General features: G+C 31.1%; 2 protein-coding genes across 3 annotated transcripts in view; one reads left to right on the top strand and one right to left on the bottom strand.

Moving 5' to 3' along the window:
* Nucleotides 1–15,122: 15,122 nt before the first annotated feature.
* Prdm13 (PR/SET domain 13) overlaps nt 15,123–27,877 on the bottom strand; it is a 90,639-nt gene continuing 77,884 nt past the window's right edge. The window contains exons 1-5 of one of the 2 annotated variants that reach the window (XM_072546764.1): nt 26,730–26,950; nt 20,370–20,667; nt 17,430–17,785; nt 15,842–16,146; nt 15,123–15,358 (exon numbers count right to left, since the gene is read on the bottom strand). In XM_072546764.1, coding sequence (XP_072402865.1) covers nt 15,196–15,358; nt 15,842–16,146; nt 17,430–17,785; nt 20,370–20,667; nt 26,730–26,903 — 1,296 coding nt within the window. In that variant the 5' untranslated portion in view covers nt 26,904–26,950 and the 3' untranslated portion in view covers nt 15,123–15,195. Of the gene's footprint in view, nt 15,359–15,841; nt 16,147–17,429; nt 17,786–20,369; nt 20,668–26,729; nt 26,951–27,877 lie in introns of those variants that run through there. The other variant, XM_072546772.1, reaches the window with a different exon arrangement.
* LOC140452464 (uncharacterized) overlaps nt 26,271–27,877 on the top strand; it is a 146,511-nt gene continuing 144,904 nt past the window's right edge. The window contains exon 1 of the mRNA XM_072546752.1: nt 26,271–26,305. The gene's annotated coding sequence lies outside the window, so the exon portion shown is untranslated. The remainder of the gene's footprint in view (nt 26,306–27,877) is intronic.

Below are 27,877 nucleotides of genomic sequence, written 5' to 3'. Positions count from 1 at the left end.
AAAGAATCATTTCGTTTATTTTATTAGCCTTGAGGTACCATTGCCGTAGAGAAACATATTTATAAGATGATGTTAATATATCAGCTAAATCCAGTTTTTTCAATCATATTTGTTAACAGGTTTTATAATGTTTAAATTTTATAAAATCAGGGTTATTTCGAATATTATAATTATTATTAAAATATTTTATATTTGTATCTTTTTAAATAACCCATTCATGCCCAGAATTATTTATGCTTATTTTTTTTTATTTCTGAAAAATATATGTTCTTAAAGTCACAAAATTAACAAAAATATATGTTTAAAAAATGAAAAACTTAAATTTTTTTGATAATTGGCTATTGCGAAAACGCAACACTAGGCAGTTAGGATGTTAAAATAATTAAAAATAAGTTGTTTGGAATGTTTTATTACATCATATAAAATATGGTTTTCTATTGGTTGTTGAGGACGCATTGGGTTTGTTTTTCTTGGGTAGAAATTAGATGGCCGATGTTGTCGAATCGAACATCTTGTGTAATGTCTTGTGTTGTTTATGAAAGATTGGGATGGACCATGTTTGTCTTCTTCGAGGAGTTCAAAACATCGTCAACAAGGCTGTATATTTCGACGAAACTTCAGCAAATCCATTTCGGGTTGTTCAGGGATATTGTGTCTCATTCTACGGTAAATTAACTAAGCATTTTTTATGGAGACATCAAGACCCCAGATAAATAGAGGCCAATACCATTTCTTGGATCTTATATTTGTTCTGTAATAGGCAAAATTTTGATCCATCCGATCAGTTCCTTACATATTTTCGTTATAAGCCCGAATAAGATGTAGTTGTGTTACTTTGATTTTTTTGCTTTGAACAAAGGAGTATGTATTCACTTGATAAACTGGCGTCGTTTTATGGTCATTCGATACCAAAGTAACTATTTTGTTGTCATTCTACCTATATAAAAGTACCTCAGTTTTCTCTTCGTGTCAATTTTCGTAAATTCCACGTATGGATTTTTTAAACGTTTCACTGAATGGACACTTTTCTGTTCTATTTGATCGTATGGTTCTTACGTGTCCTATTCTCTTCGATGTTAAAAAATCAATTAGTTTCATAAAGGTGAAATAATTATCACCCTATAAGCAATGAGGCATAATCCTATCGCATTGAATTTTAAAATAAGTTGAGCAAACTGCAATAATATTCCACCTCCAAGGCCAAATTTCTTTTTGTATTCTTTGGATTTTCCCTTGGCTCCTTGATAAATATTAAAATCCATGAGGTTATCAGATTTCTGATTCCAACACCACGATTTATATCCAAAGCGTATGGGCTTGAATTTTATATGTTATTTCATACCATGACGCCCACAGTATGGTATCATGGCCTCATCCACGCTTGATTCGGTTTCCCATACAGTGTATTCAGTAAATGATTTGGACAGGGCACGGAGAAATTTTGTATGTTTTTTCTGAACGATCTATGTTTAGGTTATTGTTAAAATTGAGGAATCTTATAATGGTTTCAAATCGGTTACGACGCATGTTACTTGAAATCAGTATATTTTTAACGTCATTAGATTTTTCCCAGTGTATGCGTCTTCTTGGATTCGTGATGTACCCACTAACTAGTAAAATCCCTATAAAGGCTTTTAACTCGTCTACTCCAAATTCTAAAGTAGTAATCCTTTACAATATTTGTTAAAAGATCTTCATTGAAGCAAAAAAATCTGTAAAGGAGTGAATGATCGTGAATAAAATGAAGGAGTGTATGTGTTTCATTGGGTTTTTTTGTGTTAAATATCCATATTAAGGGAATTTTCATCTGGTAAATCTCCCTGAATCCATTTCTGTCGTAGCAGATTTATACTTTTTGCATGAATCTCAGTAGATGCCACTTAAATGTCTTGAATTTCCATACCAATCTCTTCTGTATCTTCTTCTTCCTGAACTTGTGTCACACTTTGAAGATCTGTCTCTTTTTCATGTAGATTTATATTTTCTTCGTCGATCCTTCTTTCTTCTTCTTGACGAATTACAGCTTCTGATTCCACATCCAACATATTTTTGTTTAGGTTATTAAATGTTACTCCACAGTCTTCATATCCACTATCTTTATCAGTCAATTAAATATGGTCAGGAGATACTGGGGTCAAACGTGATAAAAACCAAATATTTATCCAGTTAATTTATACACAAACAACTTACTACTAAGTAAAAACACGGGTTGACAGAAGTCAAAATTAATGGGTTAAAATCAATTGTTTTAAAATCATGTATTGGGCGTCCATACCTACTTAACATATATATATATATATATATATATATATATATATATATATATATATATATATATATATATATATATATATTGTAACCGTTTCAAAAGATTTAAAAGAAACTCATTATATATTTCGATTATATTTTTTTTTTAATAAAACTAATAGCCCCATCTATCTGTCAAGTACCTACCTGTAGCCGACTCAAGGATTCTTCTGTAATTCCCAAATATATCCGGTAGATGAGCATATTCTTCAACTTGTCACTCACGCCCAATTTCCAAATTCAGGCGCCATGATAGCGCTTCGCTCTTTTCTGTTAAGACCGTCCAACCGTTAAGACGTGTTTCCAAAGTGGGTCTCAATTCAGAGGTGAGTTAATAAATCCTTTTCTTGTCCATATTTCAGATAGATATTTATTTTTTTAGACCCTTATTGGAGAGGCTATAATGCTGATATTATATTTCTAATACTTGTCGCAAGATAGTATTGCTATGGAGTTATTCCAGATCATGGCCCAGTAGCAGTATCTTTTTATGGAATCCCTAACCCCTCTTATCTAGGATGGTGGTGATTTGATATAGTACGTAGCTGAATCAATGGTTTATTTGGTGACATTAAATAAGAAGAGAAACAGAGCAGATTAAGGTTGTACCAATTTTTATTATACCTACTTTCAAGACAACAGAAATGATTATGAACTCAAAAAAAAAAAATGAAAATATAGTGAAGTGTTCTAATTTAATTTAAAGGTTTATTTTCTTCATTGTTCCTAGTTGATAAATAACTATATTATTTTCAATGTAAACAAATTTCGAAATTTGGGGTTAATATATATATACATTCATTTTCTTTATAACCAATTCTTAATTTAATACGATACAAAGATTTTTTGTTTATGATAATGTTAACATAAAATAATATTTTGGTATCCCTTTGGGATGACGTAACTTTTAATGTTTTCTTTTTGTTCATTACTAAGAAATAATAAAGAATAGTTTTCTTGTAAACTTTCAATAAATCTTAATTTTTTTTTGCTCTTCCCCTTCGAGGATAAACCAGGGGTGGCGTCCAATAATAAATAATAATTTCATATTATCTAATTGTGCTTGAATTTAAAATACGATATAGTTTCTATAACCCCGCCCTATTCTCTTCGACAACGAGCGATTCTGGCCTTGTAATATTATTGTAGCACGGCAGTGTTACATATATATATATATATATATATATATATATATATATATATATATATATATATATATATATATATATATATATATATATATATGTATATATATATATATATGTATATATATATATATATATATATACACACTCAAAAATGTTTTGTAATAATGTAATATTTTCAAAATTATCCACCTAATCTGGTAAAATCTATTTTTTTTTAACAAAATACTTTATTATATATATAAAATTGTATGTTTTGAAAAAAACAATAAACAAAATTTAAAGGATTAACAATTTGTTATCATTATTTATAATATGTATTATAAATATATTTTTTTAAATTTGTACAGATATAGTAACTAATACTTAATATACCCTATTTCCTCCTCTTGCATCAATGCAAGACTGAATGCGATGTTCCATGCTTCTTATAAGTGTATTAATGTAGTTCTGGTCCATGGTGCCCCATTCTTCAATCGCTGCTATTCTAAGGTCTTGTAGTGTCCTTGGGGGTGGCTGCCGAGACTGAATTTTTCTTTTGAGCATATTCCATTCGTGCTCAATGGGATTAAGGTCAAGTGAGCAAGGTGGCCATTGTAATCTGACGATATCTTCTGTCTCTAAAAATCTGCCACATGTCTCATACGATGTGGAGGCGCATTGTCGTCCATAAAAATAAACTCTGGACCAACAGCTCCTCGCTACAAGCGTACAACAGTCCTAAGAATGGTATCAATATAATTTTGTCCATTCATGTTACCAACAATAGGAATTAAAGGAGTTTTATTATTTAGCATGATGCAGCCCCAAAACATTATGGAGCCACCTTGATATGGGACTCTTTGGACAGCTTGGTTAAGTCTATCCTGTCGATTTTGGTTCCTCCAAATCCTAATTTGGCGATTACTCGACAAAAGGCTAATTTTGGTTGCATCAGAAAATAACACGTTTCCCCATCTGTTGTCATGCCATTGTAAATGTTCATTGGCCCATTCCAGTAGAGTCCTTTTCTGCTCTAACATAAGCTTTGGTACAAAAAATGGTCTTCTTGTAAATAAATTCGCCGAATGTAACCTGTTTCTAATAGTCTGATCGCAAATTACAATATTGTGAGCTTGCTGGACCTCTCTTCTAATAGCTGGGGCAGTCATAGTGGGGTTTCTCTGAACAGTTAACGTTAAAAAGCGTTCTTGGACATTGGTAGTAATTCTGGGTCTTCCGCTTTTTGGACGATCGCTAACAGAATTCGTCTCTCGATATTTTTTCACAATCCGAGACACATCACTCTGATTAACTTCAATCCGGACAGCAACGTCGACTCGTGTGTGGCATTCCTGAATCAAATTCGAATTCGAATTCTAGCTCTGTTGAACTCAGATATCACTTGTCTATTCATATTGTTCACTACAAAGTGAATAAAACGCAAACCAATTTTTACAAATATCGGTTTTCGAAAACTGATGAACACAACATGAATACTGCGAATCTTTGCGATGACTAAGAAACAAAAAACAAGCAATAAAGTACATTATTTTAGTAGACAAAAAGAAAACAGTGCAAAAAATTTCAAATGAGAAACGTTCAGTTGCGTTACAGATAATATGCAAAACATTTTTGAGTGTATATATATATATATATATATATATATATATACATATATACATATGATTATCAATATGTAGTATATTGATAATTTTATAAACTGTTTTTATCATTGAGGAATGCAGTCAGGTTATAAACTCTTTGAACTTAGCCAGCTTAGCTTTCGCAAATTTTATTTCCTTTCTCAAGACAATCTAAAAATAAAAGTTTACATTTAGATAAAACTAATAAAAACAAAAAAAACTTGCTGTTCGTTGTTAATAATTAATACAATAACTTCGACATACTTGAAGATTTTAAATAAGATAAAAATTAAACAAATTACAATTTCAATTTGGTGTTAATTTGACATCACATAAATGTCGTTTGCTGATAAAATATTTCGGTGGGCTGGAAAAGAAATTAACGAAAAAACAATTTATCGCAAAATGATAAAAAGCCATAAAAATTCTAGGTAACAGTAGAATAATGAATTAAAAATCAAATACGGACAGATAACGAAATAAACTGTCAAACCATTATTTACATTTTTATTATTAAATTTCTCCTTTGCTAGTTTTAAATTTTATGAATAATAAGACAAAATATTAATATAAATGATGCTTAAATTATCAATGTCAGATCTCTTAACACAATTTGATTCTTTTATCCAAACAATTTACGTAAATTAATTTACCTTTCAAAAGTTTTTACTTCTTAAAAAATGAAAACATAATCCTCATTGATCACATGCTCTGCTAGGCATAAGATTCAAAATTTCCCTTGATATCACCTTTATACAGTAAAACCTCCTTTAACCGAAACCTTTTTAACCGAAACATCGTTTAACCGAAACGGCTGACAGTTTCAATAATTTCGTCAATAAAAAGTAAATGTTTGTCGCAAAACGTAAACAATTCCGTTAATTTCACTCACCAATTGATGTCTATGTGTGTTGGGAAATCACAAAAACCAAGAGCTCTAAAAGATATTTCCAAAAAGGCATTTTAAGGTATAGAAGCCAAAAAAGTTCATGGATGTCGACCACTTTATTTTTAGAATGGTTTGAAAATGAATTCGTCTCAAGTGTAAAATTCTTTTTAAAATCAAAAAACCTTCTCATCAAAGCATTGTTGCTTGTTGACAATGTGCCCCCACCCTCAAAATCTAAAAAATGGTGACAATTGTCAGATTTTTGCCACCGAATGTCACAAGCTTAATCCAGCCGTTAGACCAGGGAGTCATAGAGACATTCAAGAGACATTATAGAGAAGCATTCTTAAGACATCTGCTATTACAGGAGACGAATTAATCCAAAAGTGTTCAAAAAATTCTGAAATCTTTAACAATAAAACATTTTTATTGGTGAGCTGAGTCGTGGGCCAAGATCAAATCTTCAACTTTGGAAAAATGCTGGAACAAACTTTTTGATAAGATTTTGATTGACGATCCTGAAGACGAAAATGGTAAGAAAACGACAGAAGAAATTAAACCTTTCATTAAAAATTTGCCGGGACATGACGAAATTAACTAAGAAGAGATACGTGACTGGTTAGCAGCTGATGACTTAGAACGTGAATTCATCGACCAGGACATCATTGATATGGTTCTTTATCAAGACAACCTGAGCATATCAGATGTCGAAGATGACGACCCAAGAGGCAACAGGCAGCACAAGACCGTCGACGAGATTTTCAATGCGTTTGTCCAATATCAAATCTTCAGAATTCATATCCGAAATTGGACAGTATAATTTTATCACCTAGTAGACCGAATGAATTTATTTGTTATTAAATACACACACGTAGTTAATTAGGTTACATACACATTTGGTCAATTATCAATAATATAATTTGGACATCAGTCAAAAGTGCTGACAAAGTTAAACAATTTACATAAATTAGATACACATATCACGCGAGGTCCGCGAAAATATTGACCCAATTAAAACTTATATAAAACTAAGATCTCTTGCCTAGAGAAGCATTCAATCAATATTCACTCAACAAACTTGATAGTCTTCAACGATCAACTTCATCAGTCTCTACTCAAAGTAATCCCGGGTCAACACCCATAGTGTACGTCTCATCAATAAACTCTGCTACTATTATTTGGTGTTTCCATTACAACTGAACGAACATCTTCACTGAGCCAACGAAGGGGAATTTGTTGACGTTAGAGGAAAGAATTTTATACAGTAGGCCTAATTAGTTAGGGACACGACTAAATTCTTAATTTTTGTTGTCATTACATAAAGTTTTATCCTTTTCAGATTACTTTACGTTTCGTCGAACAATCGAATGAGGCAAACTCATGACGTTCTGCAAAATAACGATGGAAGGAGAGAGAAACATCGTTGTCAAACGAAAACGTAAAAAAAATAGCAGATTTCTTTAAAAAGCATGTTATGTTAAACTTGTTCATTTTCCTTAATTTTATTACTTTATTTTGAATTTACTTATTAGAAAACATTACAAAATCAACTCGTAGTATTTTTAATACCAATACTTTGATCAAGAATATTATAAAAAACAATGTTATTTTTAACCGAAATTCTTGTTATCCGAAACGGCCTCCCCCCCAATTATTTCGGTTAACGGAGGTTTTACTATATATATATATATATATATATATATATATATATATATATATATATATATATATATATACATATATATATATATATTATATATATATATATATATATATATATATATATATATATATATATATATAATATATATATATGTACCGCTATTTTGACGACGTTTTGGACAAGGTCGCACTTGCCATTGCTAAGTCAGATTAGTTTTGCTTCTTCCTGATGTTCGAGTAGAATTAAGGAGTTGTTTGATTAGTTAATTGATTTGATTAAGGATTAAGGCAATAAATACAATATCAAATCCCTAATATTAATTTAAATCTATTTTGCTTATAGAGAATGTAATATAATTTTATAATAATCAATAATGCTATCGTAATAATTGTTGGTAATAATGAAACACCACTGATTTAAACCAGTGTAATCTTTTATCAGTTTTAAAACATTTTGCTATCTTGTAGATTGATTTCAAATATACATATCAATTTAATTATCAAAAGATTTGGTTTATGCGCCTTGCAGCTCCTTCAAATACCCATCAAGGCCTGTCAATTGATCTAAGATCCTCACTACTCATTCTAATATTAGTTAAGGCCTTAGAGAATTAAGAAAGTTTAATAGTATAAGATTTAGACACTGTCAGTATTGGAACAATATCCTTGTAGAATATAATACCCCTATTAGAAAAAAATCGTATAATTGTAAATTAAAGCGGGTAACTTTAATGAAATCAATGGATGTCAATTAATATTAAACAACACAATTTAAGATTTTATTACCGTTTAACCCCTAAATTTCATCCCCTAGATCAGTTATAATTAAAACAATGTAAATTAATACCTTGTCTCCACTGATTTACATGGAAATTTGGGTTTACGTTATACTTAACCTACACTTCAAAATTGGACTTGTGTCGTTGGCTACATTTTATTTTTTAGGGGTGAAAACGACCCCTATTAGAACAAAATCATATAAATTGTAAATTCAAGCCATTTGGAATTATTTAATTATCCAGTGACATTAAATTTAGATTTCTTTACTGTTTTAATTTTTCAAAACATATTTTCTACCAATATAAAAACCACCCCAATGCGAAGAAATTTGAATAGTTTTGTTTTTTATTTCGTTAAAACTATAAATACAATAATTTTTTAATCAAAATGTTATGATTTTATTTTATTTTAACTTAAAAAATAACCCTTATTAGTTTGTAAAGATGGGTGTATGTCTGTGCCTTAATAGCACATTATGTGTAAGTATCGTACAATGCTCCAGTATATGCGTTCTGATATCTCCTAAAAGATGTGAATGGTGTTTAACTTATTATCACTCGGTTAGCTTTTAAGTTGCGATGAACTTAAAAAACCATTTTGTAGGTTTTTTTAAGGGCAATAGATCATTAAAATTAAGTTTTTCAAACCCCTATTTTTTAAAGCATTGTAGTTGAAAGGGCTTGAATGAGTCACTAATCACGAGTATGCAAACTTTGAACAGCCATATCTTAACCAACTTTTGTCCCACAGAAAAAAAAGCAAAACGTTCAGAAAAGCAAAACCTGTATTTTTTTACTTTTTAGGATTTTGCGTATCATTATTACTTTTTAAGTTATTTTAAAAAAACGCTTTTTTTCAAAATTTCAAAATTTTTTTTTTTGAAAATTCAAAAATAAGCACTTTGAACCAGTCAATATTACAAATCTTATAAACGATACATAAATAAAGTAAATTGTAAAGCTATAACGATTAATTTCAATTCGAGTGCTAATTAGGGAGTGATTTTCACGATGTTTTTACCAAAAGAGGGAGCAACTTTACTTTGAGAGTTACTCGATTAGTTTCGATGATAGAAACTTTTTAAACAAAACAAAGATAAAGCTTTTTTTAAACACTTTTAAAAACTTTTAATTAGTTTTTCCCGAAAGGTGCGTTTGGTTATTTCACTTTGAAGTATTTGATTTGGAATTTGACAAATAAGAACCTATTTTTCATAAGCTACAACTCTGCTTCTACTGGATCTACTGACTTCATAAGTACACCATTTATTTTGTTTTTGTTTCTAGGATATTTTCGTTAAAATATTTTTTTCGATGAAATACTTACTTTAGTAAGTATTTAATCTAATAAGTTATTTGCTAAAAATCATCTGAAAACGTGGTTTTTATTTTATTTTTCATTGAAAAATGAATATTTTCACTAGTACTCAAAAAGTGTTGACTTCGTGAAAAGATTCCGTGGAAAAAAAGTTGCTTAGAATTAGTCAATTTATCCATTTTCGGACTTATTTTAAACCCATGTTTTTCCATCCCCGAGAAGGGATGACTTTCACCCCCCAAGTAAAAGCTAGTCTGAGCTCAAATCCAAAAGTAAAGTAAAGAGGAACCTAAATCCAAATTTTCAAGCAAATCTGTCGTAACAAGGAAAATAACACTCCAAAACTGTCATTTATTGGCGTATTTGGAAGGCTTTGAAACAAGTGATGATTCGGAGTTGTATGAAAGATTCGGGGTTACGATATTTTGAATTTATTGATTAATTTGAATTATTTATGGCATAATGCTGCGAACTATCAACAAATACTTCAAAACAGCAAACAGCAGAAGAGGGCGGCCTGCCATATGACCAAAACCACAAACAACTGGTTTGGAAACCACAATATAAACATTCTTTATTGGCCTTCTACCAGTTCTGTCTTAAGTTTCATTCTAACGGTATTTAAACAAACAGTAGGAAACAACCCACAACGAGCATTACACGAACTTAAAGCCAAAATAGCGCAGATTTGTAATGAATATACTCCTGAACAGTGTACTGTACAGTTCCTGTACTCCTGACCTCAAATTCAAGCGATCATAAGTCTAAGATGATGCTAGTCAGTTTTAAAAATAGATATTAGTGTTATGTCTCAACATTTAGTTGCCAACAAAATAAACATTTTTATTATTAATTAGTTCTTTTAGAGAAAGTATTAGACAAAGCTCGTGTTCGTTCGGAAAAATATTCCTATGAATTTTTTTTGCATAGTCACTTTCATGATATACCTCAAAATAAGGTTTAAAAGGCCGCCCAGGCGAAAATTTTTTTTGTAACAATTAATTCTTTTGATACCGACAATTTTTTTTTGAATTTTTTAGACCATTCTGAACAAAAAATGTTTCTTGTAATTTTTGTATAAACTTGATTGTTTTTGAGTTATAAACAATTTAAAACTAAAAAAACCCAAAATTACAATTTTCAAGACTTAAAAACACAACTAAAAATATTATTTTTGAATTCACCAAGGATCTAAATTTAAGCTCAAAGCTTGTTTTATCATTTTCCTATTAATATTTTGAGCCTATTTAATTTTAAAACATTGTTTTTTAAACATTAATGAAGCGCTTATGACAGGTCTGAGCAACATATTTTCAATTTGTTCCGGCTATTCTTTTAATTTTTAAGGGCAGCGTTCTTAAAATTCAAACAATTGTTCTGTGACAAAAATCTGAATACTGCGCTGAGACTTAGGTTTGTTGAATGTTACGTCTGGTCGCAACTATTGTACGGGGTAGAAACATGGACACTAAAAGCGCAAATAGTTAAAAAGATTGAAGCCTTTCAACTTTGGATATACCGGAGAATGTTGAGAATCCCATGGACTGCCAGGGTCATCAATGAGGAAGTGCTGAGAAGGATGGGTCGAGAAAAAAAATTATTGAAAACGATAAAAGTGCGCAAGACTACATACCTTGGACACATACTAAGAAATAATAAATATAGTCTTCTGCAGGTCATCATGCAGGGTAGAGTCGATGGCAAAAAGGGAATAGGAAGAAATAGGAAGTCATAGCTGCGAAATATTCGAGACTGAACAAACATGACTGTAGATGAATTATTCCACGTTGCAAAAGACAGAGAAGCTTTTAAAAATGTGGTCGCCAACCTCCGTTAATGGGGACGGTATAGGAAGAAGAAGATTCTTTTAATGTCATCAACCCATCTCATCTGTGGTCTTCCTCTTGGTCGTTTATTTTCGTAAGGTCTCCAATGTTGTATTGTAGTATTCCAACGTTGGTCTTTTTGTCTAGCAGTGTGGCCCGCGAAGCTCCATTTAGGTTTGGCAATTTTTGTTGCTATGTCCTCGACTTTTGTTTTGGATCTTACCCAGTCGTTCCTCTTTTTATCTGACAATCGTATACCTAACATTGCTCTTTTTATTGTCCTTTCTGTTGTGGCTAGTTTATTTATGTTTGCCTTGGTTAGGGTCCAGGTTTGACATCCATATGTCATGATAGGAAGGAGGCATTGGTTGAACACTTTGCTCCTCAAGTATTGGAGTGTTTTGCGGTTCAACTAAGTTTTCCAAATCCTGCCCATGCTAGTCTTGCTCTTCTAGTAATTTTCGCACTTTGGTTCTCTTTGTCAAGTCTCAGGATTTGGCCTAGGTAGATATATTCCTGGATTTGTTCTATCTCACTGCCATTTATAGTAATACGTCTGGGGTCATCTGTGTTTGTCATTATTTTTGTTTTTTTCATATTTATTTTTTAGGCCGACGTATTGGGAGCTGGCTGCTAATTTCCCCATCATAATTTACAGTTCCTCGAATGTGCTCGCTATAATCACTATGTCGTCACAGGTGGTTTAACTTGTTGCCATTAACGTTAATGCCATAGGTTGACCTATTTGTAGTTTTGAAGACGTCTTCTAGGGCTAGGTTGAAAAGCTTTGGCGATATTACGTCTCCTTGTCTCACTCCTCTCTTAATGGGGATGGGATTTGTATTTTCGTCTAGTTGTACTATCATAGTTGCATTTTCATATATATTATGTATTAGTTGCCTATATCTCGAATCTATTTTACAATTATTAATAGCTTGTTCTATGGCCCACATTTCGATACTATCAAACGCCTTTTCATAGTCGACGAAGGCAAGAAATACGGGTAGTTGGTATTCATTTGCCTTCTCTATCAATGTTCTCATTGTCAGCAGATGATCTGATGTACTGTATCCTTTGCGGAAGCCAGCCTGTTCAACCGGTTGGTAATTGTCCATTTTGTAGGTTAACCGGTTGTTAATAATTCTCATAAATAATTTGTATACTTGACTGAGCAACGATATAGGTCTATAATTCTGTAGATCACATGTGTCCCCTTTTTTGTATACAAGTATTACTAGACTCTCGTTCCAGTCTTTAGAGATCTTTGTAGTATGGAGAAATCTATTAAATAGCTCTGTTAGTACAGGAATTGTCAATGTCTTGCTTGTTTTTAAGAGCTCGGCAATTATAGCTTCGTGTCCTGGAGCTTTATTATTTTTTAGCTCTTTTAAAACTCTTTCTATTTCGAATCCCTTTATATTTGGTAGTACTTCTGATCCCACGTTTTTTATTTTTCTTTTGACGTTTTTCTTTGTTGTTTTATTAGGCTGGCATTGCGAGCTGTACAAGGATGTGTAGAAGTCTTCGATAATATTTGTTATTTTATATTTGTCCTTCTCTTCCTTATTGTTGGCGTCTTTAATTTTGATAATTTTTTGAACTCCCAGTGCGGATCTTAGACATTTTAAGCCTCTGTTGTTTTCAATGGCTCGCTCTATTAAGTTCTCGTTCCATTTTTGTATGTCGCGTTTTAGTTCTTTTCTAATTGTTTTATTAAGTTCTCTGTATTCTTGAGTATGGCGTTTGTTTTGCGCTAGTAGTTGTCTCCTTTTCGTCATTAGCTGTTTAGCTTCATTGCTTATTTTGTCTTCTTTAGTCATTGTTTTCTTTGCGACCTGTAGTCCTGCTGCGAGAAGGTTTTTATTTATGTTTTTATTAATCTCGTCAATTTGATCTTGATTATGTGAAGGATCAGATTCGAACTTATCCGGTAAGACCTCTCGGAATTGCTCTTCATTATTCTTAGTTTAATGGCATCTATCCTCGTTGATTTTTTAAAAATCCTTTTCCTCCCTTCTTTCATTTTATTATTTATTTTTGCTCTAACTATACGATGGTCACTACCCGTTGTTACGTTGTTTATTGTTGTGACGTCTTCAAATATTCCTTTGTTGTTTGAGAGAAAATAGTCTATTTCATAGGCTATATCAGGAAATAAAGGTGAATTCCGTTCTAGGTGTGCCTGTATACCGAATGATAAATAGGTATAGCTTTGATAAATTCTTCAATATCATGGTTTCAAAAAGGAAAGACTGGAAAACGGGTCTACCAGTAGAGGCAAACTTAAGTTGGTATACAGACGGCTCCAAAACCGATGAAGTTACAGGGGCTGGTATGAACAGTATAATACCTAATTTCCGTTATACAAAGGTGTGCTACGGAACTAATATATTAGCAAGCGGAGAATGACTCAATCGTGATCTACTCCCATAGTCAATCAGCTCTAAATGGTCTTAATTGTATAATTGGTTGATTTAAAACTTATGTGGAACTGTTTGGGTACCCTCTCCTAGATTGAAAGTTGGAATAGACTGAGACTTGTCTGGATTCCAAACCATAAAGGCTACGTAGGCAATGAGAAGATTGACAAACTGGCCAAAAAAGGAGTTTGTGTGCCACTAATTGACCTGAAGCCTTGCTTTGGGATTGAGAACATACACAAAACAGCAGCTATTGATAAATAGATTCAAGAAAAGTCTTTAGACATGTGAAGAAATGCACCAGGACAATGGCAGACTACAGAGTTCATTAAAGAACCTTCAGCCATATTAAAATCGGATATCGCAAATTTCGTGCTTAACCTGCTTGTATTATTTCTTTTAGAGGAAGGTTATTTGTGGTTTTCCTCCTATATTCTCAAATATTTATTTAACCTATTTTTTTCCATGTAGCCTCTTTTCTGTATTGCTTCGAATTTCGGAGATCTCGATTTTTATATGGCTTTAATAATTTAATTCTTATGATTGATTTTTTCAATTTTATCAATATTGTGGTAACATTTATCGATATTGTGCTCAGATTCAATATCAACTTCAGGAAGACACTTCACACTATATATCCCGGGTCTATAACGGGTTTCAATTAACAGAGTCGAGTAAGTTGCTTGAGTTAGTTGTTCTCGTCGTTTTCATTGGGTTCTTTCCAGGTGTCTAGTCTTCTGTCCGGTAATTAAAATAATTTATTTCTAATTATAAGATTTTCTTCTTGACAAAATTCAATGGGTGCCTTGATTGCTTCTTTGACTTGTAGTTTTCTATAGTTTCCTACAATATCTTTAGGTTGCTCCTTTCCTTCTTTGGTATTGAAGTTGCCCATAACAATATTAGTGTCATTGCTGTTTGCTAGTTATTTATTAGTACCAGGGACATTTACGTGAACCTAGTTAATATCGCCAGGATTATATTTAATTGGCAGCATACGTATATTGAAATATATATATATATATATATATATATATATATATATACATATATATACATATATATATATATATATATATATATATATATATATATATATATATATATATATACATATATCTATAAATAAAACTATTTATAATTACAAAACATCAGAATATTTATATTTTTAAAAATAAACATCAGCAAGTAAACACATGTACAAAAATTTATCAAAATATAATATCATTTCATAGATTTCGATTCTTCGTCACTTGGTTCGCTTTTAATTTCATCGGTTGAATCGACAATAATATTTATGCCAGGATGTGTTTCTACCATATGTCTAGATTTTAAATGCCTCTCCAAGTCACGTCTTCTTACCAAAATTTTTCCGCAGAGTTCACACCTAAAAAAAAAGAAAAGTAAATATGAAGCATATGATCGAATAAAATAAAAAAAAAACATACGTTTAACTTTTAATTGTAAAATTGTGGTCTGTTTTTAAATATAATTTGTAAAAGAATTATATACAGACCATCGTGTTGTTTTACCTTGATATGGTAATGGTGCTTAAGCCCAAGAAGGCCGAGACAAGAGAAACACATAATATATATATATATATATATATATATATATATATATATATATATATATATATATATATATATATATATATATATATATATATATATATATTATATATATATATAATATATATACATAACATAATATATATATATATATATATAATATATATATATATATATACATAACATAATATATATATATATATATATATATATATATATATATATATAAAATTTCCGCTGGAGCTATACGCGCTTTCTGTGGTTTTTCGGGTTTGACTCCGCGTCACCATAATACTCACCTATAGGGCGTATTTCCTTCAGCATGTAGCCTCACATGTTTATTAAGATTACTCGGATCGCCAAAGGGCCTATTGCAAAATTTACATTTTAGAGGTTTGTATCCAGTATGAGTTCTAATATGAATTTTTAATCCGTATTTTCTAGAATAACACTTTCCACAGTAAAGACAAATGTGTCCTTGTCGTGACTTTCCCAAACTGCTAACAAGACTTTCAATTTGAGCTTCGTCACTATATCCTTGATGCCGTAAATCAAAGCAAGTTGGAAGCACTGTAGGTGGGGGTGTAATGTTATAATCCATAATCTGAAAGAAAATAGTGACAGTGATAATGAAAAGCTGCAGATTTATTAGGTTATCAATCAATCAATACCAGTCAATTACTAATAATTAATGGTTAAATATTATGTGTGGTTTATATTGTTATACGTGATAGAGACATGGACGTTGAAAATTTCCCCTATTAATTGTTGGAGGTTTTCGAAATGTGTATCCTGCGAAGAATGTTTCTCAAACCGTCGAAACAAAATTCCACAAAAATCCATTCCACATAACTCACTAATTAGAAAGCCACATAGGGTCTAGGCTTGAAAGAACAATCAAAAAGCAGATAGATTTGCTAAACATTTACAAGCGACTTTTCAGCCGAACGATGAAGAAAATCCGGAAAACTGGAACTAACTAGAATCAGAAATTGTTATGATTAAACGAGCTTCTCCAAAAGAAGTTTGTGATGAAATCCAAACAAATAATTTAAAAAGTCCCTAACAAACTAAACCCCGAAAATTACTGATGAAATCCTAAAACGACTAACAAAAAAAATGTTAAAACTTATTAATGCGTTATTTAGAAGCAGATGTCGTGAAGTATGTCCCTAAGATTTGGAAAGAAACAGAAGTCATTAATATTCCCAAACCAGGAAAACCATCGCAAGAGGTTTACTTCTAACTATTTAGAAACTTAATGAAACATTTCTTTTCAAGAGACAAAAAATAAATAATAAAAGAAAATAATTCCCACCCATTAATTTCCATTTAGGGAGAGCTACTCGACAATAGATCAAGTTCATCGGATCACTGACCTTATTGAAAAAAATTAGAAGGAAAAAGTTTGTTCCACTTTCTTCCTGGATGTGGCATATACTTTCGATAAAGGATAAGTAAATAATAAAAAGATAATTATTTACCTGTCCAAGACTACCTAAGAAATCCAACTGAACTTTCTTATTAAAATTATTTTATAATTTGCTAATGCCTTTTTATTTAATTTTAGCAGGAACGGTGATTAAACGTCAATACCAAAAGTAATATTTGGAAAATGAAAGTAATGTAGTATTTTATGTAACTTGTTTTAATGCTAATTAAAAATAGTAAACAGCATTGTATTGACTTTGCCAAAACTATAAGTACAAGTAGACCAACCTGTACGGCTGCAAGATCTATCTATTGTATATTTATTTCTTGGTATATCAATATAATGAAAATATCAAGTAATTGTCATTTTTTGAAAGTGGCCAAAGAAGTAGACCAAACCCTTTACTAATTTTAATTCTGACAATAATATACAGCATTATTATTTCTATTATTTACCTTAGAGTACTCATCAAAAGCCTGAGTGGAATTTTCGTCTTTCCTAAATGGCTTAAAGGCACTAGGCTCTTTCTCGTAAGGTCTGTAAAGTCTATGCTCCAGGGGCATCACATTTTCTGCATATTTTGTCAAGTCAATGGCAGACTTTTGTTTAATAGTTTGATGCTTAAGGTTTAACTGGATGTTAAAGGTGTCTTCTTTTTCAATAGACTTACGGGATTCATTCAAAGCATTAGAAAGTCTCTCCCAAAGCGTTGAAATAGACATTTTTCCACAACCTAATGTAATGTGTAGTTTTAACGGATTTGGAGATTCGTAGAGCGTGGAACATCTGTTACAAACATACTTTTTTTGACCTAAAAAGTTAATTATTTCATTTATTGCTTGTTCAAAGTTTTTTGTTTAAATTTAAATTGAAATGTGCTAAACGGAATAAAGAACAAAACAAAAATTACCGAACTACTTATTTCCAAATGTTTTTCATCAATCTCAACTATCAAAGTTATGTATCTAAGTTAAACAACATAGGTAAAAGACAAAGATACTCTTTGAGCTCAATATATTTAATAATGATGGGCAAATATCAAAAGTAAATATTTTCCAAATAGGCTAAATATAAATTAACTATATTATAAGTGAAATAATTCATTTACTAATAAATTATTCTACTAATATGGGACGATATTATTGGTTCAAATTAAAAAGAAAAAAACTTTAAATAATTGTTAATCAGATGATCACATTGTGAATATAAATGTGAGACAATTATTCGTTTTTTCCTTCTTAATTGCTTACACAATGTTTGACCCTTAACCCATCATTAATCATTTCTTCTCTCTCTATTATCATAAAGCCCGATTTCTCTTATGACCTTTCGTATTTTTTTCAGCCTTTTTTTTTTTAATTTTTATTTTATTTTCTTCTTGATAAAGTTTTATTTATTTTATGCGTTCAAAACAAATAAATGGAATTCGTTTTGAATACTCTTGATAATGAAATAAATACTTTTTGCGAAGACCTTAAAAATGCTATCGACAGCAACAAAGAATTTCAAATAATAATAATTGGAGATTTTAACGCCAAAACTGGAAGATTGAAGACTCTGAAAATAAGATTAGAAATTTCGAATTCGACATTAGAAAGGCGAGGAGAGAAAAATTTATGGAATTACTGGAAAAAGAAAACACGTATGCTATCAATATCTTTTAAAAAAATAACCCTAACAGTAAACGGACATGTATCTACATGGAACTACGAAAATGAAATTGACTATTTTCTCCCAACCAAAAAATAATGTTTGAAAACTACACAACAATAAACAACGTAATAACTAGTAGTAATAATCACATTATTAGAGCAAAAATAAATATTAACATAAAAGACGAGAGAAAAAAGATCTTAAAAAAAACAACGCCGTTAGACGCCTTCAAAGTAAGAACAAATGGAGAGGAATTCTGAAAGAGCAGGTAAGTTCGAATCCGATCCTTCACATAATCAAGACCAAATTGACGATATTAACAAAAACATAAATAAAAACCTCCTCGAATCTGGACTACAGGTCGTAAAAAAAACAAGAACTAAAGAAGACAAAATAAGCAACGAAACTAAACAAATAATTAAAGAAAGAAGACACATACTAGCAGAAAACAAACGCTATACTTAAGTATACGTAGAACTTAATAAAACAATTGAAAGATAACTAAAGAAGGCGACATAAAAAAAATGGAACGAAAATAGCAAGTTATTGAAAACGATAGAGGCTTAAAATATCTAAGACCAACACTGGGGGTTCAGCAAATTATCAAAATTAAAGACACCAATAATAAGGAAGAGAAGGACAAATATGAAATGACAAAGATAGTCGAAGACTTTTAAAAAACCTAACAGCTTAGCTTACAACCTTAAAAAGCCAGCCTAACGAATTAACAAAGGAGAACGTTAAAAGAAAAATAAAAAACGTGGGATCAGAGGTACTACCAAATATAGAGGGATTGAAAATATACAGAAAGAGCTAAAAAATAATAAAGCTTCAGGACACGACTTTATAATTGCCAGTTGACTAACAAAATGGATAATTATCAACCAGTTGAATAGGCTGGCTTCCGCAAAGGATATAGTACATAGGATCTGCTGACAATGAGAACCTTGATAGAGAAAGCAAATGAATACCAACTCCCCATATTTCTTGCCTTCATAGATTATGAAACGGCATTTGATAGTATCGAGATGTGGGCCATAAAACAAACTATTAATCATTGTAGAATACATCCGAGATATAGGCAACTAATACATAATATATAATATGAAAACGCAACTATGATAGTCTAACTAAATGAAAATGCAAATCCCATCCCTATTAAAAGAGGAGTTAGACAAGGCGATGCGACGTAATATCGCCAAAGCTTTTTAATCTAGCCCTAGAAGACTTCTTTAAAACTACAAATTGGTCAACATGTGGCATCAACGTTAATGGCAACAAGTAAAACCACCTCAGATTCGCTGACGGCATCGTGATTATAGCGAGCACATTAGAGGAAGTGCAAATTATGACGGATAAACTCACAGACATCTCCCAATACATCGGCCTAAAATTGAATATGACAAAAACAAAAGCAATGACAAACACAGACGACCCCAGATGTATAACTATAACTGACGGTGAGATAGAAGAAGTCAATGAATATATCTAGCTAGGGCAAATTCTTAAATATGACAAAGAGAACCAAACTGCGGAAATCACTTGAAGAGTAAGACTGGAATGAGCAGGATTCGGAAAACTTTGGAAATCACTATACAATGCTTCTTCTCGAAGCATAATTTTTTGTAAAAGAAAACGGAATGCGTTTTTTATGGTATGTGTACAAATTACTATAATCTATATGATATTTTTTTGGTAAACATTAAAAAATAAACATAGTCAGAAATAAATATATAACCTACCTTGTATATTAGCAGGAGTTAAAAAAGTCATCTGCAGCATCGCCAGAATATCTTCTGAAAACCACAATAATAATTCTTGGCCCACTTCGATGGGCCGTATTGCTTGTAAAATAAGTTTTGGTGGTTCATTATGATCTATTTTCACAGTTGAGCTTTTGTAAAGTTTAAGTTGTAAGTTATAACTATGGCAGTCATCAGAGAGACGCAATGCTCTTATCCAATGAGTTGTTGGTGACCATATAGACATAAATCGATCATCAAGGTCGATTGTGCCAGTAGGTGTTATTCGAACAGAAATCTGTAAAATAAAAAAAAAATGAATTCGTATATATTAGAGAAACATATTTAAATAAATATTAAATGAATACGTGCAACCATGAATGCTGGTTGAATGTTTGTGATCTTGAACTAAGATTTCTTTTTAAGTGTATTTTAAAAATTAGCTGTCTTATTAAATTATTTTTCCCCTGTTTGCAGTAAATGGTCTATTATTTGTGTAATGATTGCATATAATATTGGATATGTAATTCTGCTACTCTTATGATATTCGTTTTGAAATTTTGGAATAAATTTCAAACCGGTAGGTTTCTTTAAAGCATCATACCATTTTTGTCCTTTTCCAATTTTTTTTTATATTTTGAAGGTTTCTATTACTTCTGATTAATTCGTTTGTAATCCAGGTATTCCGCTTTGTTTTTCAAGAGTTACCCCATTTCCATTTTCCTACGCGTTTTAATATATAACTGAGTCCTTTAACTTATTACATTTTAGATTTATAAATATTAGTATGATATAAATAATTTTTTTTTGTTAGCTATTTCCAAACTTACAAATTTTGCAGATTTGAAAACTAGTTTTTTTATTAAAAAAATATAAACATCTTTGCAAAATAATAATTAGACAATTAAATAAACCACTTTGTCCATTAATCTAAATTTAAAAAATCCAAAGTTTCACGTTATCGTCGTTAGAGATTTGACCCCTAAAAATCATACGAACAAGCTAAATTTTGCCGAGAATAACAATTTTGGGACCCCAAAAAAGGTGCAAAAAAGTTTACCACTTTAACTCCCGGGCTGCTCCCTCCAACCACCCTCGTAGGGGGGTGAAAACGAAAAAAAATCGATTTACCAAGAATCTGTACGCCGTAGAAAAAAATTTTTTGAATAAAAAATGTAGCTGAGATAATTTTTAACAAAAATGTGTATTAGCACTTTTTCGTAGAATAAACCGTTCTCTCAGAAACAACGCTTGAAGCGACCGGCAATTTTGAATGTCAATTCCGCTCGCGAAATCAATGTTATATAAAATTATATCAACTCAACGGTAAAAAATCGATATCTTTTGATCGACAAAAATCAAAATACGTTTTAAAGGTAAAGAGTGCATCTTTCGTATATAATTTTGTATTGTGCCGCAAATAAAGTCAATTTTTATAAAGCCGTTTAATAAATAAATTTTGCGTGATTTTTGCCATTTTTTACGATTCTCGTGAGATCAATAAAATTTATTATCTTCATCGACTAGTCTTAGTGAAATTTCAATTGTTGGAGACCAGATACCTATAACATGAAAAATCAATTTTGATTTTTAGCAATTAGTATGTGGCATTTGAAATATGACTAAAAACACAGAATTTAAACTTTTACATTACAAACGATCGCACGTCACGAAAAATGCCTCCAAGAAGATGGTTTTGGGTGTAATTTATAGCAGAAGTTAAGCACTTTTGAAAAAGGTATTGGTGTAAATAAAAAAGAGCAGTTTTAAACATTTTAGATCGATTGTAATGTGAAAGTTTAAATTCAGCGTTTTTTAAGCATATTTCAAATGCCCCAAATTTGTTGCCAAAACTTAAAACTAAAATTTCATGCTATAGGTTCTGAAGATTAGGTTCTAGTTATAAAAACTGCATAGTTATCGGTCAGTGAAAGGGTAAATGTACAATACAGTGTACAAATGTACAGTGAAAATGTACAACAATAATTTAGAAATATATTTAGGAAAGTAGTCTGATGGCTCTTACCAAATGGATAATTGTACTAGTTCTCCATTGAAATAAAAAACTGTGTGCACTAATTTTTGATTCTGCACGAAATATTACGTAAGATAAATAATTTACCAGTTAGCAATACTAACCTTAATTACAAAATCTGTTATGTTGAAACAATAAGAAAAAAATAACCGGACCCTTTCTCGAATTTTTTGGTTGTACGCGATCGAGATAAATATACACTAAAGTTCGCTTTTCAGAAAACTTTTACATTAGTTAAGTACATTCCAAAAAATAATTAGAATGTTTTTCGACTTTCAATCAAAACATATATCATACATTGTACAACCAAACGAACTCATAAATACCAATCGTGGGCTCACGACAGTATTTTATATTCTGTTGAATTTCATCATCATCCAGCCTCAAAAATTTATTGCTAAACATAGGCCTCTTTCTAGTGCTTCCAACCCAGTCTATTTTGAGCCACTCTCTTCCAGTTTTTTTCTTCTTAAATCGTCAGCCCATCGTGCAGGTGATCGACCGACGCTTCTCGTGTCTTCCCTTGCTCTCCATTACGATAACCCCTTTGTCCATCGCTCATCCGTCATTCTAGTTATGTGTCCTGCCCATCTCCAATTTAGTCTAGCTATTCTTTCGATGACAGTCACCTTGGCGCTTCTCCTAACCTCTTCGTTTTTTATTTTGTCTCGCAGAGTTATTCCTTACATGGATCGCTCCATTCTTCTCAGTGTGGCTCTCAGTTTGGCAGCCGAGGTTTGGCTTACTTTTGTTAAAGTAAGTATTTCTACTCCATATGTCAACAGTGGGAAGACGCATTGATCAAATACTTTTCTCTTCAATCTTGTGGGCACCTCACTTTTAAAAGTTTCACTCAGTTTTCCATATGCTGTCACTCAAGACCAATTCTTCTCTTCAGTTCATGGGTCTAATTATCCTTGCCAATCATAATTTCATATCCTAGGTATTTATATTTGCCTACGAGTTCTTCTTGCCCACCAATACCGATGTTCTGGTCGGGTACCAAATTTTTGATTGTTTTTGTTTACGAGATATTTATATTTAAACCTACATTTTCCGTAGTCATAACGAGTTCCTGTATCATCTTTCTTGCGATTCCTAGATTCTGAGCTATTATGACTATATCATCGACGAAACGTAAGTTGTTTAGAAGCTTTGTCATCCAATCTAAATTTTTTAAAATAGATGTTCTAGTACAATATTAAAAAGTTTAGGTGACATTGGGTCTCTTTGTCTAACCCCCCACTCTATTTTTATGCGATTTCTATTAGTATGTAATTTGACAGTGGTTGTTGCCTGTAGGTAAATATTGTATTTTAGCATTTATAGTTGTTGTAGCCTGCATTCTCTAAGTGTCTGTGGTATTTTGCTTAGCTTAACTATGTCAAAGGCTTTGTGAAAATCGACAAATATTAATCCTAGAGGTTTATAGTCGGAATCCTGCCTGTTCCCTTGGTTGATAAGTCTCTAATTTTTTTCTTTTAATTAAGCTATATATGTGACTGAGGAGGCTAATAGATCTGTAATTCACTAAATTTGCTTTGTCTCCTGCTTTATGTAATAGAATCATAGAAGCATTGTTTCAGTTTGTTCGAATATTGACGTTGAAGTAGTTTAATTTTTTCAAGTAATAGATCTCCTTCAATTCTGACACTATTTTACCTTCGCCTGAAGTTCGATTATTTTTCATTTTCTTCAGGGCCTCTTTGATTTCTGATTTTGTTATATCGGGCATTAAATCTAATCCTTGATTTAGTACCCCAGTTTTTACTGTAATGTTTTTTCTTGATCTATATAGCTCTGTGTAGAACTATTCGACTATTGTTAATATTTAATTATTGTTCGTAGGTTCTTCTACAGTTCTGTTTGTTTTTTTCTATTTTTCCCTTTTGCACGCCACTGTTCAATACTTTCATGTCCTTATTTTGCTCTATTCCTTGTTTAGTTTTTTCTGCTTTGTAGAAAATGTCTTTGATGTCTTTTCTTATTACCTTTGTGATCGCCTTATTTATTTTATTTAGAGCTTAGAGAAGCTAAATTCAAGTTCAAACGTTGTTCTATTTTGATAAGTATTTTGGACTTATTTCACTTTAAAACATTGTTTTTAATCGTTAATGAAGCGCTTATGATAGGACGGAAACTCGGTTTGCGTGTATAAGAAAGAGAAACAAGATCTATTGCACAACTTTCTGCTGGTTTGAATTCTTCTTGTACAAATGAACGCCCGCCCTGCCATACACGCTTCATTAACAATTAAAAACAGTGTTTTAAAATACAATAAGCCCAGAATTTTCATTTGGTGCTGATAGAAGATAGCTTGAACTTGAAATTAGGTTCTTGATGATTTCAAAAATAATATTTTTTACTTGTATTACTGCGTCTTGAAAATCGTCATTTTGCGTTTTTGTTTTCAGTTTTAAATTACTATTTATAACTCGAAAACGGTCAATTTTAGAGAAAACTTACAACCAAACTTTTCTGTTCATATTGATCCATAAATTCTAAAAAAAATTTTTATCTGGGCACAAAAATTTGTATTGTTACAATTTGTTAAAAAAATGTTTATAACATTTGAACAATTTTTCGCTTGGGTGACCTCTTGAACCTTATTTTGGGATATCTCAAGAAAGTGATTATACAAAAAAAATCTCATGGGAATATTTTTCCGAACAAATCCGGGCTTTTCGCCTTGTATATCTGTAATTATTTGATTCATAAGAAGAGACCATTTTTTATAAATCGTCCTTTATAGTAATAACGATAATAATAATAATCTGTCCTTTGCACAATTCTTTCGATATTTTTTCTTCATTCCGTCTGACTTTTATTAAATTATAGACTTTTTATCTTAATTCATCTCCACCATAGTTGTTATAAGCTCATAAGATTGACAATTTTCTTACTTCAGTGATTTTCAATATCAAATTGCAAAAAAGGGTGAAACGAACATCACCCAACATATTCAGCAAAACTCACTGTGTGGGCTGTAATTTTTAGGAAAATTATTATAGGACTATATCTTTTTTCCTGATGAGTTCACTGTTTAAAGATCCAAACTTAAGATTGTCAATATATTTCTGTTGCATCACATCTCAAAATCTTCCAGTCGTTTAAGTAAGGCATTGTTTAGTGTCCAAGATTCTACTTCGTAAGAAAAAGCGTTTTTATTGACCAATTGTGAGTATTAGGAATTTTATTCATTTTAATAAACTCTCTACGAGCTGTTTAATTTCACGTAATCACACTGATTGCTTATGTTATTGCCTGTGAATTGTTTGTTGTGGCGGTGGATGGTTTTTACTAACAATCATAGACTTTATTGTTTAAGTGTTAAACGTGGGGTTGCATTCTTGACTCGCTGAGTCAAGAGCTCTGAGTAATTATTTTGTATGTTCTAGTGGTTAGAGATTTACTCAATGAAAATTTTCCTAGTCGTTTCATTGTACGACAAGGAAAAATGTAATGGCCTGCTAGGTTTTCATATAAGTAAACTGGCAAACCAATTTTAAAGATCTTAAAGAAAGAATTTGAACTAAAAATCAAGGAATTAAATCAGGTATGTTGTAAAATGTTATTAAAGAATTCATCAGGCGCATTGCTACTTTCAATTATTTTGATATAAAATAGATAATGAAATTAATTTTAAGAAATGAGTTTATAACCATAATTTTTAATTTTTGATATAAAAATATATTCTATTAATTAAAACCATATCTTTAAAGCAGTTGGCGTAAAAATTTTGTTGCAAAAAGGTAGAAAACAGAAATACACAATCGACTTGTACGAGCTGTACCTCCAAAAATAATCAACTCATAGGATAATGAAGCATTTCCACACTTTAGAAACAGACTCTACAATATAAAGGATTAAAAGATACCTTTTTAGAGACACGCCATTAAAGGTAAGCTAGACTACTACCATAAAATATGAAATAAAATACTATTTTATATGGAAATAATAAAATATTCAATAGAAAAATTGCAATAATAAAATGGGAATACAAAATCATTGTTTGGAAACTATTTCCTTCTGATACCTTAGTATCTTATCATTTATTTATAGGAGTTAATCATAATTGCAAAATAGATTCTTTATTTTACCTTTTGGTGTTACAGATCGAAAATGACTTTTGATCTGATGACCGAAACAACAGGTACCTAAATAATTTATTTTGTAAGTTTGGTTTATTTTTAACTAGGTATATAATTAAAAAATAATAATCCTATTCAATTATATATGACTTAAAAACATTTTAAATCTCTAATGTACACAAAAGGCCAAATTATTATTTTTAACTTTATATAAAAAACCAACAAAAACCTTACCTGCTGAACATCAGGTTGTCCTACTAGTGCTGTAGGGTCAATAGATTGAGTAACCGAACCTTGTGGTATGTTACTCACAGCAGTAACTCTTCCTGGCACTAACAATTCTGAGGATCCCGTCACGTAACAAGAAACATTAGCAGATGAGACACTATAAAACCCCGAGGAGATCATTTTGTTTAAATTTTCACCTGACTTTTACCTGCAGGACGTACGTCGTTTTGACGTTTCTATGCAAGTAATTTTTACAAACTTAGTAATAATAACTTTTGGACTTACTGGTCACTGGTCTGTCAGAGAGTGGAGTTGGTTAGTATCTGACTGATAAAAATTGGCGAAATCAAGTTCATCTCTATTAACCACCCACCACTATGTATAGGTGGTTAAAATAAGGATTTACCCCGTATATCATCATCCCTCTTTACTTGTTTGATGGACCGGTTCTGATTTTGGCAGGGGTTGGACTCGGTAGTCAAAACCTCCCTTCAATTTATATTTTTTGATTGTCGCTTTTGGATTTAAAGGACACAACAATTTGTAACAAATATGTAATATTCATTTTAGCAATAAAATATAATTTAGGAGTAGACGCAGTAATCTTAATAAAAAAGCTGAGTATATTTGATAAATGTTTTAAAAAATAATTCCCTAGCTCTTAACGATAGCACCATTTTCAAAATTTATTTTTTAAAACTTGACGGAAACAAAGTTATCTTTAATAGTTAATTTAATGTATGAAATATGAAAAAAACCTGCTTAACTTAAATAAACAAAGAAAAATGAGATATTTTGATCATATTTTGAAATATAAAACATTAAGTTTCACGTCTCATCGTTGAAACAAAGATTAAAAGTAGAAGATAACCGCAAAGATGACCAAATTTCTGGCTTTAGGATATATGACAATGAATTACCACAATATCGATAAATTTATTTAGCAGAACAGCGGAATAAGATAGAATATGTTAATGCTACCTAAGGAATACGGATTTCTATGAAGAAGAAAACATATACAATAATATATCATGAAAAGGAACATGTGTTTCTGTCCTCTCATACAGGAGCTGAAATATTTTAGTTTTTTTTTCAATCGATATAATTTTCGGTCTGTTCTCTATCCAGAGTATCATTTACATTTTTGTCATTAT

This window comes from Diabrotica undecimpunctata, chromosome 1 (assembly GCF_040954645.1).
Source record: "Diabrotica undecimpunctata isolate CICGRU chromosome 1, icDiaUnde3, whole genome shotgun sequence".
Classification (NCBI taxonomy): Eukaryota; Metazoa; Arthropoda; class Insecta; order Coleoptera; family Chrysomelidae; genus Diabrotica; species Diabrotica undecimpunctata.
The sequence above is the reverse complement of the archived record's forward strand: the minus strand, read 5'-3'. Positions and strand labels throughout refer to the sequence as shown.